This window comes from Sinocyclocheilus anshuiensis, unplaced genomic scaffold, assembly GCF_001515605.1.
Source record: "Sinocyclocheilus anshuiensis isolate Anshui unplaced genomic scaffold, SAMN03320099.WGS_v1.1 scaffold3679, whole genome shotgun sequence".
NCBI classification, from domain to species: domain Eukaryota; kingdom Metazoa; phylum Chordata; class Actinopteri; order Cypriniformes; family Cyprinidae; genus Sinocyclocheilus; species Sinocyclocheilus anshuiensis.
In genome coordinates this window covers 140,346-155,733 of record NW_015540503.1, presented here as the reverse complement: position 1 = coordinate 155,733, position 15,388 = coordinate 140,346, and the positions used below count along the sequence as shown (strand labels likewise).

Here is a 15,388-nt window from a genome sequence, read left to right as displayed (position 1 = left end):
CCGGTAAGTAACTTGTTGTAGTCCCTATCAGCCGTTTTTGTAGGCATTAAACTGCCAGAATTTTAAAAGATGTTATCTCCGTTTGCATTGAACTTTCAGCTTTGTAGCTTTGCAGATATTGTTTATGCTCAAACAACAACATTACACACTAACTAACTTTAAAAAAGTGAAATCGCAATCAACCACCCCTTTAAGTACCATAATGCACCTCCATTGCCTTGTTTGACACTTGCATGCAACCCAGCATGCATTTGTCTCTGGCCATGTGCTTGTCTGCACTTGCCAACAGGTTGCAATTAAAAGCCTTGTCACAGGTCTGCAGGCTCCTCAATCATGCTGCTGGTTCTGGCTGCCTTGCTCTCTGGCGTCTGGCTCCGGCGCATCCATCTGAACAGAAGGTGTGTGACAGCATCTCGAGCTGAAATCTGCTAGGCCATGGAGTTTGTTGTGTGTTAAAGCCTCTTGGAAATGAAACCGCAAGCCATAAGGAGTGGAAGTGATTTGTTGGTGTGATGAAGTGTGTTTGAGAGACAGGCTATTTCAAATATTGGCCCGCTGTAAACTAATCAGCATTACACAACAGTTGACGCCGTTCCTTGCATTTGATTGGCTCTAAGAGAGTGTAACGTCTTTCTGAAGAGGAATGATCTAAATTGTCGCACAGGGTTTATGCTTTGACGTAATTTTCTCTCAGATGTTGACAAAGCAACGGGACAAAAGAGAAGCATTTCTACTGAATCACACCACCATTTAATTTCAGGCGCATTCATTCGTTCCTTCCGCACACGAATATATAAGTAGCTTTTGATTATTAGAACCATTCCCTATTCAAACAAGTCAACATTTTCATTATTCAGACGCCTGACTCGTGCATTATTTAAAATGAAAAATCTGTATAAACAAGCAGCTGAAAAAATCATTTTGTCAGCTGAGAACTTTCGCCCATCCTTTGCTTTCAAGATGCTTGGTTTCAAACGTAAGTTCATAAGAGGTAAGTAACGTTTCCCCAAGCGCACTAGCGCTAAACGTCCTCATGGGGTTCACACTGAGGCATTCCACTAAACCCTCGACAGAACTTGCTGTACGTGTAGAATTTGCCATCTCACTATTTCTGTAGAAAAGCCTCATTATTTCATGAGCATATTGTAGGCATAATCCTACCTATATCATGAAACAAGTAAGTTGAAGGAAGGATTTTGTCTCAAAAGATTTGCCATGTGAGTAGTAGGGATGGGAATTGTAAGTTGTTGAATGATTCTAGCTACTGATCTGATTCCTTGAAGCCAAAAATGAACATTCTGTCATCATATACTCGCCCTCAAGTTCTTCCAAACCTGTATGAGTTTCTATGAACCAAAAACTAGTTGGTAAGTATTTGAAGAACCACTGTACATGACTCAGTGATTCGTTGGATCGATTCAGACTGATAACTTATTGACAGAATTGGATCTTGACAGAATTGACTGAATCATTAAAAAGAACCGGCTTGTTTGTGATTCGTACTAAACCTGCCTACAGTGTGTTCAACTTTATTGTTGCATATTATGTCGTGATATTTTGTTGTGGCGCTATAGATTTACTGTACGTGAAAAGCATTAAGGATTAAGAATTTACAATATAGCAGTACCGTAATGGTTATCCATTGATATTAGAGGTGTTTTATTATTACTTAGTGTGGAGTAGTTAGTTATGTATTCCCCTATTTTTACATGTAGATTACCTAGACCTTTAGATTACATTTAATAATTTAGTAACACTGTTAAATGAATATTTAACAAATCTTAAAAATGAATATCCATTTTTCACACTGTACTGTACCTTATTATGTTGTGATGCTCACTTGCGGCATTTAAAACAATTGATTTTCATTTTTTTTTATTTTGACAAAATAGTATACAATTATAACAATTTAATAATAATTTACTGCTTTTTTCAGTATTAAGCACACCTGTTTTCAACGCAGCAAATCACCATATTAGAATGATTTCTGAAGATCATGTGACACTGAAGACTGGAGTAGGCTAATTGCTGTTTAAAATTTAGCTTTGCCATTGCAGGAATAAATTACATTTTAAAATATATTAAAATAGAAAAAAGTTATATAAATTGTAAAAATATTTCACAGTATTACACTTTTTACTGTGTTTTTGATCAAATAAATGCAGCATTGGTGAGCAAAGAGACTTTTAAACGTATCTAATTCACACTTAATTTATTTTGATAAGACTATTCAAATTTTAACATCTGTCATTTATCAATTACTGGCCACTTCATGAAAACAATCACTCGCTTTAAATATCAGTGGCATAACAAAAGAATATTTTAGTACAGTATCACATCAGAAGATGAACAGTTAACAGAACAATTAACAGAACGTCACGAAAAACAATAGTTGCTGTTTTTCTATTATGAAAAGTAGAGAACAACAAAATCCATCTCCAAATCACTACACAACAGGTCTTCTTCATGGACACAATGCATTTTTGTATATTTTAAAGCATAAATAAATGTTTTCATGCAAAATCTACTGAAACACTTCTGTGACCATGCAGGCCCTTCCACATTCAGATTCAGAAATGACCCAGGCGTCTTCTTTTCGGTTTATAGTTTATAGCTCGATCCATTTGGTCCTTGAACAAGGACACACACTGTAAACAACTCTTGTCACTCCAATGTCACCCCAGTCGTTTCCACTTTTTTTAGGTATATATTCCCAATGCCTGCTGTTTAACGTAGCCGTAGGATAGACTGAATGAATAAATGGCCTTGATTGTCTGTTGATGGGGGACAGCGGTGGGCAGCAGAAGAGTTTTCCGTAGGGGGTAGGACGTTTTTCTGGTAAACACACACAGTTTTTTTCCATGATGCCTAGTGCAGAGATCTACCGCTGATAAATAGACTTTTTTCAATGCAGGAACTCCTCTAACAGTTTGTCAGGCTGCCGCAGCAGAGGATAATGGGTCACAGCATGCTATGCCTGAAGGCGTCTATACAGTAGATGGGCAGTCAACCGCAGCAGAGCTGATTTTAGCCAACCCCATCCCTATTCTCTCTCTTTCTCTCTCTTTTTTTTCCATCCTCTGGCCCAGCCAGGCACCGGCAGCATCGATCATGGTCCAGGAAATCCAATATTCTGCACCAGTCTCATTCCCACTATGTGCCTGTACGACGTCATTTGTATTCTTTCCCAGTATAAATAGGAAATCTTTATAATAATGATGGTCTAAAGGGTGGGAAGCGTCATTCCAGTTAACCTTTGATCTGAGATCTGGGAGAGAGGGAAAATACATCTGCATTCGTGTGAAGTGGCACCCTCGGTTCACCCCAGCCTGCTGTAGTTTCCTGCCAGTGATGTTGGGTTGTTATGAGATGAGAGATGTTGGGGGTTTCGCAATTATTCTCTTACATCTCAATTCTACTGTATCAGGCAGGCAGATAGAAAAAACATCAAAGCTTGAATCACAAACAGTATTTACACTGTAAAAGTGAACTTTGAAAATGAATGTTTGCATGGCTTTTGAGTTTAAATGTCTTGACTAAACTTAATATGTGAAGTTGATATTACTTATTATTATTGTCTGCCTTTATTGACATTTGTAAAAAATAAGAGTCTATGCAAAGTGTTCCCTTTCTTTGTGTGTTTTTATATGGTTTGTTTTCATGGGGATTGAAGTGTTCAAGTCTACTAACAATATCACACGAATACTCATGAGGAAAAAACACCTTAAAATGCCTTTCAACCTAAAAACATTTGAAAGATAATTTTAATATGGGAACGAATTTATGACGTCACAAGACCAGTTACTAAATGTTAACATCATGAACAACAATGTAAATAAAACTAGCAACCATATCAATTATTTATGTCCCAGTGCATGCTGGGAAGAGAGTAGATGAGACTAAAACTAAAATTAAAAAAATATCAAATAAAAAATCTAATGTTACTCAACTCGTCTGTGCTTGTTTGTTCAACTTAAAATATAACAGTTCATTATAATTGAAAAGAAATTAGGAAATTAATATTTTTATTGAGCAAGGATATATTAAATTTTTTTTAGCAGGATTTACTTTAGTTGCTTTGTACAGTGTGCATATACTGTACATGCTAGTGTGAGAAATATGATTGTGAGAGTGACTCCAACTGTTATTTTTCTTGTTTGCAGTTCAGCCGATGAGCAGTATCGCTGGAATACCCAAGGTAAATGGCATATCTTTTTTTTTTATGATTTTTGAAATTTTGTTGTCAGGCTTTTTTGTGGAAAATTCATAACTAGGCTGAATTAGTTGTGCTGCAGCATACAGGTTCATTGCATCATCTTGATCATTGCATCATGAATTTCAGTATGTGAAAACTGTTGTAAAATGTGTTGTATGCACATTATAGGTCTGGATAGAAGAAAGAAATAAGTTTTAAATGCTGTATATTGATAGCTTTCAGTCACGTGACCGGCTCGAAGACCTGGAGGGCAAAATATCCATAGAACTGCAGCACAAGCCTATCAATTTTCCATCTGTTTCACAGCCGAAAATATTTAGATCACCTCTCAAAAGAATAAAACAAAGGTATGTGAACAAAATGCAAGTTTTGGCCATTTGCAGTCCATATTAAGCACCTGCGGCAATATTTCAATCATTAAACAGTGCGACAAACGTTGTAAAAACACTTAAAGTGCCTTCATATATTTAAAACAGTAATATTAAAAGATCAGATTCAGTAATCACTATATTAATGATGCATAGTTTGCATAGGCAAGCAGATGAGGTCGGAATATGAACGCAATCCGCTTAATGGTTCAGTGTTTTCCTTATAATGGTTTTCTATGGGAAACCATTTAACATGAAACTTTGCATATTGTGTTTATATTCTGGGTTCATATGCTTGCCTTTACAAAATATACATCATCAATAAGGTGTTTACTGAATTTCACCTTTTAATATCTGCATTTTACTACATTACTACTTAATGTTAATAACTGGCGGTCAGTGGAGCAAAGCTTCGTTTTGCCCTCCAGGTGGGCGTTCCTATAAGGGTGTGATGTCACGTGAAAACTATCAATAGATTACAATATACAGGTTTTAAAGTAACCTTCTATAGTATTCGTTAAATTCATTATGGAGTATTTTCATTATCCATTTTAGCAGTTTTACTGATTCATTGTTGCAGTTCTAGTGTGCTTGCTCTAATCATCTTTAACCCAACATGTCTAGCCTGCGTCACTCTCAAATGTGTCTAAACAGTGACGAATCCCAGCTTAGCATCCTGCTCTCCTGCCGTATGGGTGCTGCTCCAGTTGAGAGGTTAATCATATGTCTTAGGGAGCTTGTGTAACCCTTTATCCCTTGGCAAATTATGTCACACTGGCCCAGGAAGAGTTGGCAGTCAGTCCTGACACAGAACAAGCAGCACGCCAGTTAACAGGGTCATCCAAACAGCCAATTAAGTTCAATCTCAGCCTGGATGCTTAGTGAGCAAGTGATGGGAAAAGGTCAAGAGGTCAGAGCCCAAGTGTGACGAATGAGGCTTCAGGAAGTATGTGTAGTACATGCGTGATTAACCTCCTCCCTGTTTTTCCCAGATGGACAGAAAGATATTGAGGAGGAACTAAACACAGGTCTGGAACTGGTGGATTCGTGTATCCGCTCCCTGCAGGAGTCTGGGATCTTGGATCATCAGGAATATACCACAGCTGATAGTGAGTAGCAATCACAGTTAGGGATGGGTACCGAAACCCGGTATTTAATCGGTCCCGGGGATAAATTATGAAAGACCGGAGTATCGATAAGCTCTGACGTTAACGGTTCTGCTATCGGTACTGGACAAAGTAATAAAACACACATACATTTATTATTGCTATATATACATTATCTTGCAAATTCTATCTCACCAGAGTCGTCAGCTGTTTTTCAAACATTTGTCTATGATGCACTTTTGCTATTCGCAATTCAGAAGCAAGATCGCGCCCACGCGGAAAAGCTTCAGCACGCGCAACATGAAAGCCCTGTTTAATTATGATAGAAGAGAGAACTAAACATTCAAACATCTGCTTACACTTTAGGCCTGTGGCTGTTTTATTAAGCTAATTTTATTTTTTATTTCGATTTTGGCTTCTAAGGATTACACAAAGGAAGACATGAGGTAAAGCTATTAAAAACTAGCTGCGTTTCGTCTTGCACAACTTCTTTCCCTTCACAGCGGTGCACATTCGTTCCTCCCTAAAACCCAAACTTAACGTCAGAATCAGCTCAATCGGTGATTGTTGTAAGATGCCGTCTTTACTGTTGCTAAATTGCGGGACATGTTTGATAATAAAATGTTGAAAGCACAATCCGCACTAGAGACGTTGTTCCTCAGGCTGAAATGTGTGCGCACGGCGCGCTCCAAAACGGACAAACAAATTACACTTTGAGCTTCAGGCGCATGTCCAATCGATCAAATACACACAAAAATATGTCAAAATGGCCGGCTTAGATGACGTCTTTACTGTTGCTAAATTGCGGGACATGTTTGATAATAAAATGTTGAAAGCACAATCCGCACTAGAGACGTTGTTCCTCAGGCTGAAATGTGTGCGCACGGCGCGCTCCAAAACGGACAAACAAATTACACTTTGAGCTTCGGGCGCATGTCCAATCGATCAAATACTCCCCGGGCGCCGCAGCAAAAATGGCTGCCCACTGCTCCGGGTGTGTGTTCACGGTGTGTGTGTGTTCGCTGTGTGTGTGCACTTTGGATGGGTTAAATGCAGAGCACTAATTCCAAGTATGAGTCACCATACTTGGCCTCACATCACGTCACTTTCATTTCATATCATATCAGAATATAAAGCAATGTTAATTCAGCTCTTAATTTGTCATATATATATATATATAAAACAAAAAGTACCGATAAGAATACCGTTAAAGTACCGAATCGATAAGCAGTATCGGTAAGAGTAGTAATACCGTTAAAACCTTAACAATACCCATCCCTAATCACAGTTGCTTATTTAACAGTTTTTTGGAGTGCTTGAGTTTGCTTTATGTTTGAGTGTTGTCCACTAAAGAAACAAAAGCTTAATCCTACCAATTAGCAAAGAGATTTTCACAATTGATTTCAATTTGACAGCCTGGCTGAGAGTCACATTGATGTCTACATTCATTTGAAAGAAGAGCATTTACTGTCAATCAACAGAGCAGCACATATATGAGAGGGTGGGATTTTGAAAAAGGGGGTGTGTCTATACAGTGGATGGGTTTCTAAACGGCTTCTTTGATATTGATGGTGAATATGATAACTGGTGCATCAAGGAATCTAGTGCTAGTTATTGCAATAATGTGAAATTATTTCCAGACAGAGCCTTTCGGCAAAAAAAAAAGGAAATGTTAACTCTCTACACGATTGCAGAACATTTCTAGTCTAAAAATTGGCACATTTGTTCTGTTTGGGAAAAATGTCTTTGTTCTTTCCTCTTACAAGGCGCACAAATATATTTCAAATATGTTGTCAGACATACTGTGTGTGGTTTCTAAATGCTTGAAAATTGTAAGAGGAATAATATTTTTCTGCAAAAATGCATTTCCACATGTTTATTGAGCAATGTAATGAATGAAATGTACTGATGCAAAAACATCTAACATGCAAAATAAGTAATAATATAATATACTGATGTATATATTATACCTGTAAGTACTGAATACATGTGCAGCAACTGTAACCATATCTCCTTGACACATTGAAAATCAGGAAACAGCCTTTTTCACATTTATAACTGTAAAAGGCAACTGTTTGTCTCACTTTGTATATGCATTTTGAACGTAACTGAGAACATCTGTCAAGATTAATGTTACGTACATAGCTTTTATTATGTCAGTTCTGATAATTAAGCTGCCTGTTATGTTGTGCATTGCACCTAAAGCGTTTTATGTAGGGATGGTAATAACTTTTAGTTTTGTCATTTTGTGAATCTACATCTGGCTGCATGCCATGTTAAATTAAGACAGAAGAACTGGAAGTTGTGTGCCAGAACAAGCGGACAGAAGTCTGTTGTTATAAATATACTTACAATTCTGTATGTCGTGGGCAAATAAATCTCCATTATATGCAAATAAAACTTGATAAAGAAATAATTTACCCAAAAATGAAAAGTCTGTCAATCATTTACTCACCCCTCGTGTCTTTCCAAACCTTTATGACTTCATTTATTTTCCAGAACACAGAAGAATGTATAATACAATGGAAATCCAATATTGTTTGGACCCCAGTATTATTCAAAATATATAATAAATGTACTGTAAATGGTGAGTGAATAAATTATGAAAGAAGTTAAATTTTTTGGTGAATCCTTCTGCATGTTTGGCTTTCCCTGACAGTAAAATGTAGCATGTAGCAATTTTCCAGGTTTATTGAAAATTCCACTTCGAAATTCAAGTGAAATAAATAAATAAGTAAATAAATAAATAATAATAATAATAATGAATATTATTTATAATGCAATTTTCCAACCCAAAAGCGCCAACTATACTTTGTTCCCAGGCACCAAAACAAGATGACAGAAATAATAATAATAATAATAAAAATAAAATAAACAAAAGTACACTGTAAAAATGCTGCTGCAATTAGTTATAACAACTTAAAGGGATAGTTCACCCAAAAATGAAAATTTGATGTTTATCTGCTTACACCCAGGGCATCCAAGATGTAGGTGACTTTGTTTCTTCAGTAGAAAACAAACAAAGATTTTTGCAGTCTGTCGGTCTTATAATGGAAGTGAATGGGAATCACAAAAAAACATACACAAACAAAACCAAATTAAACCCTGCAGCTTGTGACGATACATTGATGTGTAAAGACACGAAACGATCGATCTGTGCAAGAAACTGAACAGTATTTACATTTATTTTACCTGTGATTCACCGCAATGTCCCAACTGTCCTGAGCGCGTTCGCGTCTTCTTCTTCAGCCGGTGCGTGACGCGTCGTCTTCTTCTTCTTGCTTTACAGCAGATCGCAGACTTATAAGTGCATTACCGCCACCTATCTCTCAAATGGACCATTGACACTCTATCTACAATCTCAATTAGGAGTGTCAATGGTCCATTTGAGAGATAGTAAATAAATAATTAAATAATAATAATTTTAACCAGACTTTAATTTGAATAAATTAATAAATAATTTTAACAACAGACTTCTGTCCGCTTGTTCTGACACACAACTTCCAGTTCTTCTGTCTTAATTTAACATGGCATGCAGCCAGATGTAGATTCACAAAATGACAAAAATAAAAGTTATTACCATCCCTAAATAAAACGCTTTAGGTGCAATGCACAACATAACAGGCAGCTGAATTATCAGAACTGACATAATAAAAGCTATGTACGTAACATTAATCTTGACAGATGTTCTCAGTTACGTTCAAAATGCAGACACAAAGTGAGACAAACGGTTGCCTTTTACAGTTATAAATGTGAAAAAGGTTGTTTCCTGATTTTCAATGTGTCAAGGAGATATGGTTACAGTTGCTGCACATGTATTCAGTACTTACAGGTATAATATATACGTCAGTATATTATATTATTACTTATTTTGCATGTTAGATGTTTTTGCATCAGTACATTTCATTCATTACATTGCCCAATAAACATGTGGAAATGCATTTTTGCAGAAAAATATTATTCCTCTTACAATTTTCAAGCATTTAGAAACCACACACAGTATGTCTGAAAACATATTTGAAATATATTTGTGCACCTTGTAAGAGGAAAGAACAAAGACATTTTTCCAAACAGAACAACTGTGCCAATTTTTAGACTAGAAATGTTCTGCAATCGTGTAGAGAGTTAACATTCTCTTTATTTTTTATTTTTTGCCGAAAGGCTCTGTCTGGAAATAATTTCACATTATTGCAATAACTAGCACTAGATTCCTTGATGCACCAGTTATCATAAATTTCACAAATTATTACAAAGAAACAGCAAGTAACACATTGAATTAAACGTGACATTTTGAAGTCAAATAAGATTGAAATAGTATGTTTATTTGCAACTTTGAAAGATAATTTTCACATTGCAGGGCTCCAGACTGCGACCAAATGGTTGCATTTTGTGACCATTTTTCTGCCGGGGCGACAAATTTTTGTGAGCGGTCGCACTGGCGCGACCACCGCGTTGTCCAACTCATAAGCGCTGCCATTTCTGTTGCATATGAGAAACAGCAAACGAAACGAAAGCGAAACTAAACAGCGCTACGTTTCAGCTGCGCAGTGTGGACCATTTATCAGCTTGGACCACGACGCAAACAAACTTGTCCGAGCTCAGAACAGCTTTACTCGGGAGCCAAAGTTGATTTCGCAACACTGTTACTGCACAGATGCAACAGTGCTGCGAGATCCAGTGAGAAGCGTTTGAATTCGCCGCACAATGATAAAGTTGCTGCGAGATCTGAGAATCATTCAAATTCTGCACATAATTCTCTGTTATAAACAGCGCTGACATACCTCAGGAAACCAGAAGCGGTAACGCTAACTATAACCATGGTGTTGTGGTAGAAATAGTCGAATGCATTACATCATTCATTTCAGGGTTTGTACAACCTTTTGAGAGAGAAATTCAAGCACTTTTCAATGACTTTCAAGCATTTCACACAAATATTTCCAGCACTTTAAAACTCTAAAATGATCCAGTTTGATTGTTATTTTTAATGGGATGACCAAAATATACTTTGTGGTAAACAAACACTTATGTAAAATAAAAAAATACATCAAAACACAATTATAACGAGTAGACGGCAGCAGAGGAGCACTTATTGGCTTATTAGTCATTAATTTATACTTTTTCTCTATATTTTGAAATTATAAAATCACTATTATAAAATATAAAATCATCAAGAAATCAGTTTTTTTTTCAGATCACACATCAACACATTTTGTGTATGAAGTAAGAAAAGTCACAAAGTGCCTTGAAAAACAATCTTTTCTTCAATTTGCTGCTAAATCACACATAATCACTGAAGTTGGTCAGTTCCATATAATGGTACATTTAATAAGAGTGGAATATATAATTTTTCTATATAAAAATGTGATTTTGCACCTGTTACTGTTGTTAATAAAAGTACATTTTGTATGCATCTTAACTCAAGCTTAGTGCTTTACTGTCCAATCTGTATAAACAATAAAGAAAAGAATAATAAGAAATAAACATGTAATATTATTAGTAACTGCACTTATTAATGCAAAATAATAGTAATTTTATGATTAAATGATCTATATTTTAATACTCCCGCACACCACCCCCAGCGCTACCAAATCTGCTCCTGGCGCCACCATCTGTAGAACTTAGTGGCGCTGGTGCCACTGCTCTCAAATGTTAGTCTGGAGCCCTGCATTGTATGTGTTATTTGTCCAGTCCAATTTGAGTATCATCCTGACTTGTTTTCTTAATGATTAAAAATAAGATAATAGCTGACCCATGATGTACGTTACCTGTGCAAGACTGACTATAATTCATAAATCTCTGAATGTTTTTCTATGGTAAAGTGTAACTTTACCACCCTGTCCCACATTTCACCTTTTCTCTTCTTTCTTTGGCAGAGATTAAGAACACAAAGGCTTAAGCGTCTGTTTTATGGAGGATATATTACTTCACCGAAAACTGTCCTAATCTCCTCCAAAAAAGTTGCATGTCATTGATCTTTTCCAGAGTTCAAAGTGGCTTTTAAATAAGTTATTGACTTTGGGCTTTCTGTTAAGGTCGGTGACAAGAGAAAAATGCCACAGGTTTTTGCAATCCAATTCCCGCTTTAAAGTTGAAATAATCAAAACAGATAACGCCTCTGCTGAATAGACATCCCCACCACAACATTCGTTGGGCTTCAGGCGTTAGAACACCACAGCCGAACATAACAGCCCATGAATTATGCATTGAAACTAAGCATATTTACTATAATGGGCTGGAATTACAGTGAGCTCTAACGTTTCGCTAAGGACAGAGTGGCTTTCAATAATTTATCTGATAGCAGGGTGAGTCGAGATAAAGTAGCTGGAGCACCGTGCAGGTGTCTTATGTGGACACGCTTTTACGTATTATCTGACGGCCAACAAACACTGGCCTCCGCGATCCAGAGGCTTTATTCTTTGAATGGAGCTTGTCCCCGACTCGTTCAGAATGCATTAGTGATCTAAGCGTCACAGGAAGATGTCTTGAAGGCATCTGTCTCAGTGCCTGCTATGCGTAATGTCAGCGTTTCCATTTGTTTACAGAGGTTTCGTCTGATTAAATTATATATCCATGTCACACTCTTTCTTTTACTGAGTCAAAGCAGTATGAAGATTCTGCTGTTGTGAGTCTTGTAAAAGAATATAAAAAATAGATCCCATGTGAAATGTTTCATCATAGAGGAAGTAAAAAAGTAGAGGGACAGCACCTGCTGATATTTTATATAATAGTCCAACAGTCCATGGACTTCTGTGATGGGATTAGATATTTCTAGTACAAGTATATTCCATCCATTAGTTAACGTAACAGCCTGGAATTAAATGAGTAATTAAAAATATCAGCAGTGGAATTTCCCACTGATGCATTTATTTAAAATTAATTAAACATTGATATAATCATTAAGCAAATTAAAACAATGGCAAGTTGCCTTCCATTTATTTATTTATTTTTAAAATGTAGGTAAACATTGCTTAATTTAAGTATTCAATGAAACAATCAGCAATAATTAACAAAGAAATAAAATAAGAGTGTTTTTTTGTTTCTTATAAATATTTAATTTTTATTTATTTAGTTATTAATTAAATTTTTGTTAATATTCTAATTGACAGCATAATAGACTCTGACGGGGAAAAACGGGATATTTCTGTATCATTTACTCACTCTCATGTCACTCCAAACCTGTATGGCTTTTTTTCTTTTTTTTTTTCTTTTTTTTTTTTTTTGTAGTTCACCCATGTCAGTTCCAAAGTCTAAAATTAACTGTTTTATTTCATTTTATTTTGAATGCATATTTTAATTTTCTATTTTTAGTTGTATTTATGCACAGTTGCGTGTTTATTTATTTATTAATTTATCCATTCATTCATTCATAACTTAATTTCTGGTTTTGTTTTATTTTAGTATATTATTCATCCATGCATATGTAATTGCATTTTCAGTTTTTATGAAATAAATACAACTGCACAATTGCATTTTTTATTTATGCATGCCTTATTTTTTCTATTAAACACAAGAAGATATTTAAAAAATGTTGGTAACCGAATAGTTTCATATTGACTTGTTTGGTTATCAACAATCTTTAAGTATTTTCTTTAAGTATTTTTCACAGAAGAAAAACATACAAGTTTGGAATGACATGAGAGTTAGTAAATAATGGTGGACCATCGCTTTAATGCATGTAGAGCCAATATTTTGCTTAATTATTTAGTTTTGACTTAGTATTGAAATTTATGGTATTAATGGTTTAATTTGGGGGGGGGGGGCTTGCAGACTGAGACATTGGAAAAGAGGAGCATTCCTATGAGCACCTCACCACAGAAGCTTTTGAAATCAGTGAAGCTGGTGTTTGGAGGACTGTACGTTGGGGATGTGTGATTGATTCTGTGTGATACAGCATGCAGCACTGCCCGGCTCTTTGATGTTCAGGTTTTAGCAACACTGCTTTACATGTATGGAGGTGTTATCCTCAGTTAAACTAATCCAGCCGCTGTGTTTTAAGGATATCTTGGGCAGGCTTGACTGAGGATGGGGGAAGTCAGATGTGTAAGAGCTGTGTAAGTGTCTTACACTAGGTGAGGAGCTATATTTAGTGTCATTGCTGTGATGCTGTAGCTGTAACCTCTTTAGACATGCTGCTTCAAATGAGAGAATGATTCCCAGGAGGCTGAAAACAACATGCACAAAAACGTACACACAGTATGCATACAAAAGAGAGGGAACATGCACCACATTAGAATATTGGCACGAGTGACAGTGATATATCGGCCTGGTCGAGTGTTAGTCATTTAATTATCAACACTGGCCAATTACACTGACCTCCTGGTCAGTGAACAGGTAGTTCACCCATGTCAATTCCAAAGTCTAAAATTAACTATTTGATTTTATTTTGATTTATTTTATTTTATTGGTTTAATTTTATTTATGCACAATTGCATTTTCTGTTTATTTATTTATTTAATGCATTTCTTAGTTTAATTTTTTTATTATTTTATGTATCCATGCATGAATAATTACATTTTCTTTAATTGCATTTGAAGCTTTTAGATTTTTTTTATTTATGCATATTCATAACTGCAGTTCTTGTTTTAATTTATTATTTTATGTAACCATGCATAATTGCATTGTTTTATTTTATTTTATTTGTTTATGCATAATTAAATTGTTTTTGTATTATTATTTTATATATGCATTTCATTGTATTTTTATTTTTATTTTTTTTATTTATGCACAAATGCATTTTATGTTTTAAAGGTGACCTATTATGCCCCTTTTTACAAGATGTAAAATAAATCTATGATGTCCCCAGAGTGTGCATGTGAAGTTTTAGCTCAAAATATGAGCCAAAACGCGCTGTTTTTTGTTTTTGTCCCTTTAAATTAAAATTAGCTGGTGCTCCCGCCTCCCCTTTCAGAAGAGGGTGGAGTTTCTAGAGCTCGCGCACCGGCATCATGCCAGCAATAACAGAACACTCTCTTATGTACTGAAAATGTCAGAAACTGCTAGTAGCGGTGTTCAGCCATATATGTTCGAACCGGTGTCGTGCCGAATCCTGCACCCTGCCAGATTATTTATGAATTACACAGATGGGGAGCACGGCGCTATAAAAATAAAAATTCAAGCGGTCAATTTCACATTGCTTTTATATGCAATTTTTAACTACCACATTCCTATTCACGATCATTCTGGTAGCATGTGAAGGCAGCATTAGTGAAAACAGACAGACAATGGTAGCTTTAGCAACATTAGCCTTACAGAGTGCCAAGAAGCTCTTTCAGAAAAGCAATTTGGAAAACAAACGCGTGATACTTACTTCTTCTAGATGGCGTAACATTAGCTGGATCACGAACAGTTGGCACTGCTCCATCCTTCAGGAGCAACTTTTGTGCAACACCTGCTTTATACTGACCCTCATTCACAAAGCAGTCCGGTGTAAAATGATTCGCGCAGACATAAACAAATTTCTGTAGAGTTGAAGGGAGCATTTTCTTCGAAAACAAAATTAATCCACCTCATCTTCAGTGGCTCAGATTTCGGGAGTAAATGGAGAGAGCTATGTGGATTAATACATCCAGCAACAGAACACCTAAAACGCTTGGGAGACATTCTCGTCAGTGCAGCAATGGCGGACTGTGTACAACTCGCTGTGAACTCGCTCAGGGTGGTTCCATGTTAAAACGGCAGTGTCTGTCAACATTCGTGGG

At 36.1% G+C, this 15,388-nt stretch overlaps 1 protein-coding gene across 1 annotated transcript in view; it reads left to right on the top strand.

The window, feature by feature from the left end:
- The window catches only part of LOC107687335 (catenin delta-2-like), a 175,535-nt gene that overhangs the window by 30,461 nt on the left and 129,686 nt on the right, over positions 1-15,388 (top strand). Inside the window, exons 2-4 of the mRNA XM_016484616.1 lie at positions 323-398; positions 4,164-4,198; positions 5,577-5,693. Of these exons, the coding sequence (XP_016340102.1) occupies positions 323-398; positions 4,164-4,198; positions 5,577-5,693 (228 nt within the window). The remainder of the gene's footprint in view (positions 1-322; positions 399-4,163; positions 4,199-5,576; positions 5,694-15,388) is intronic.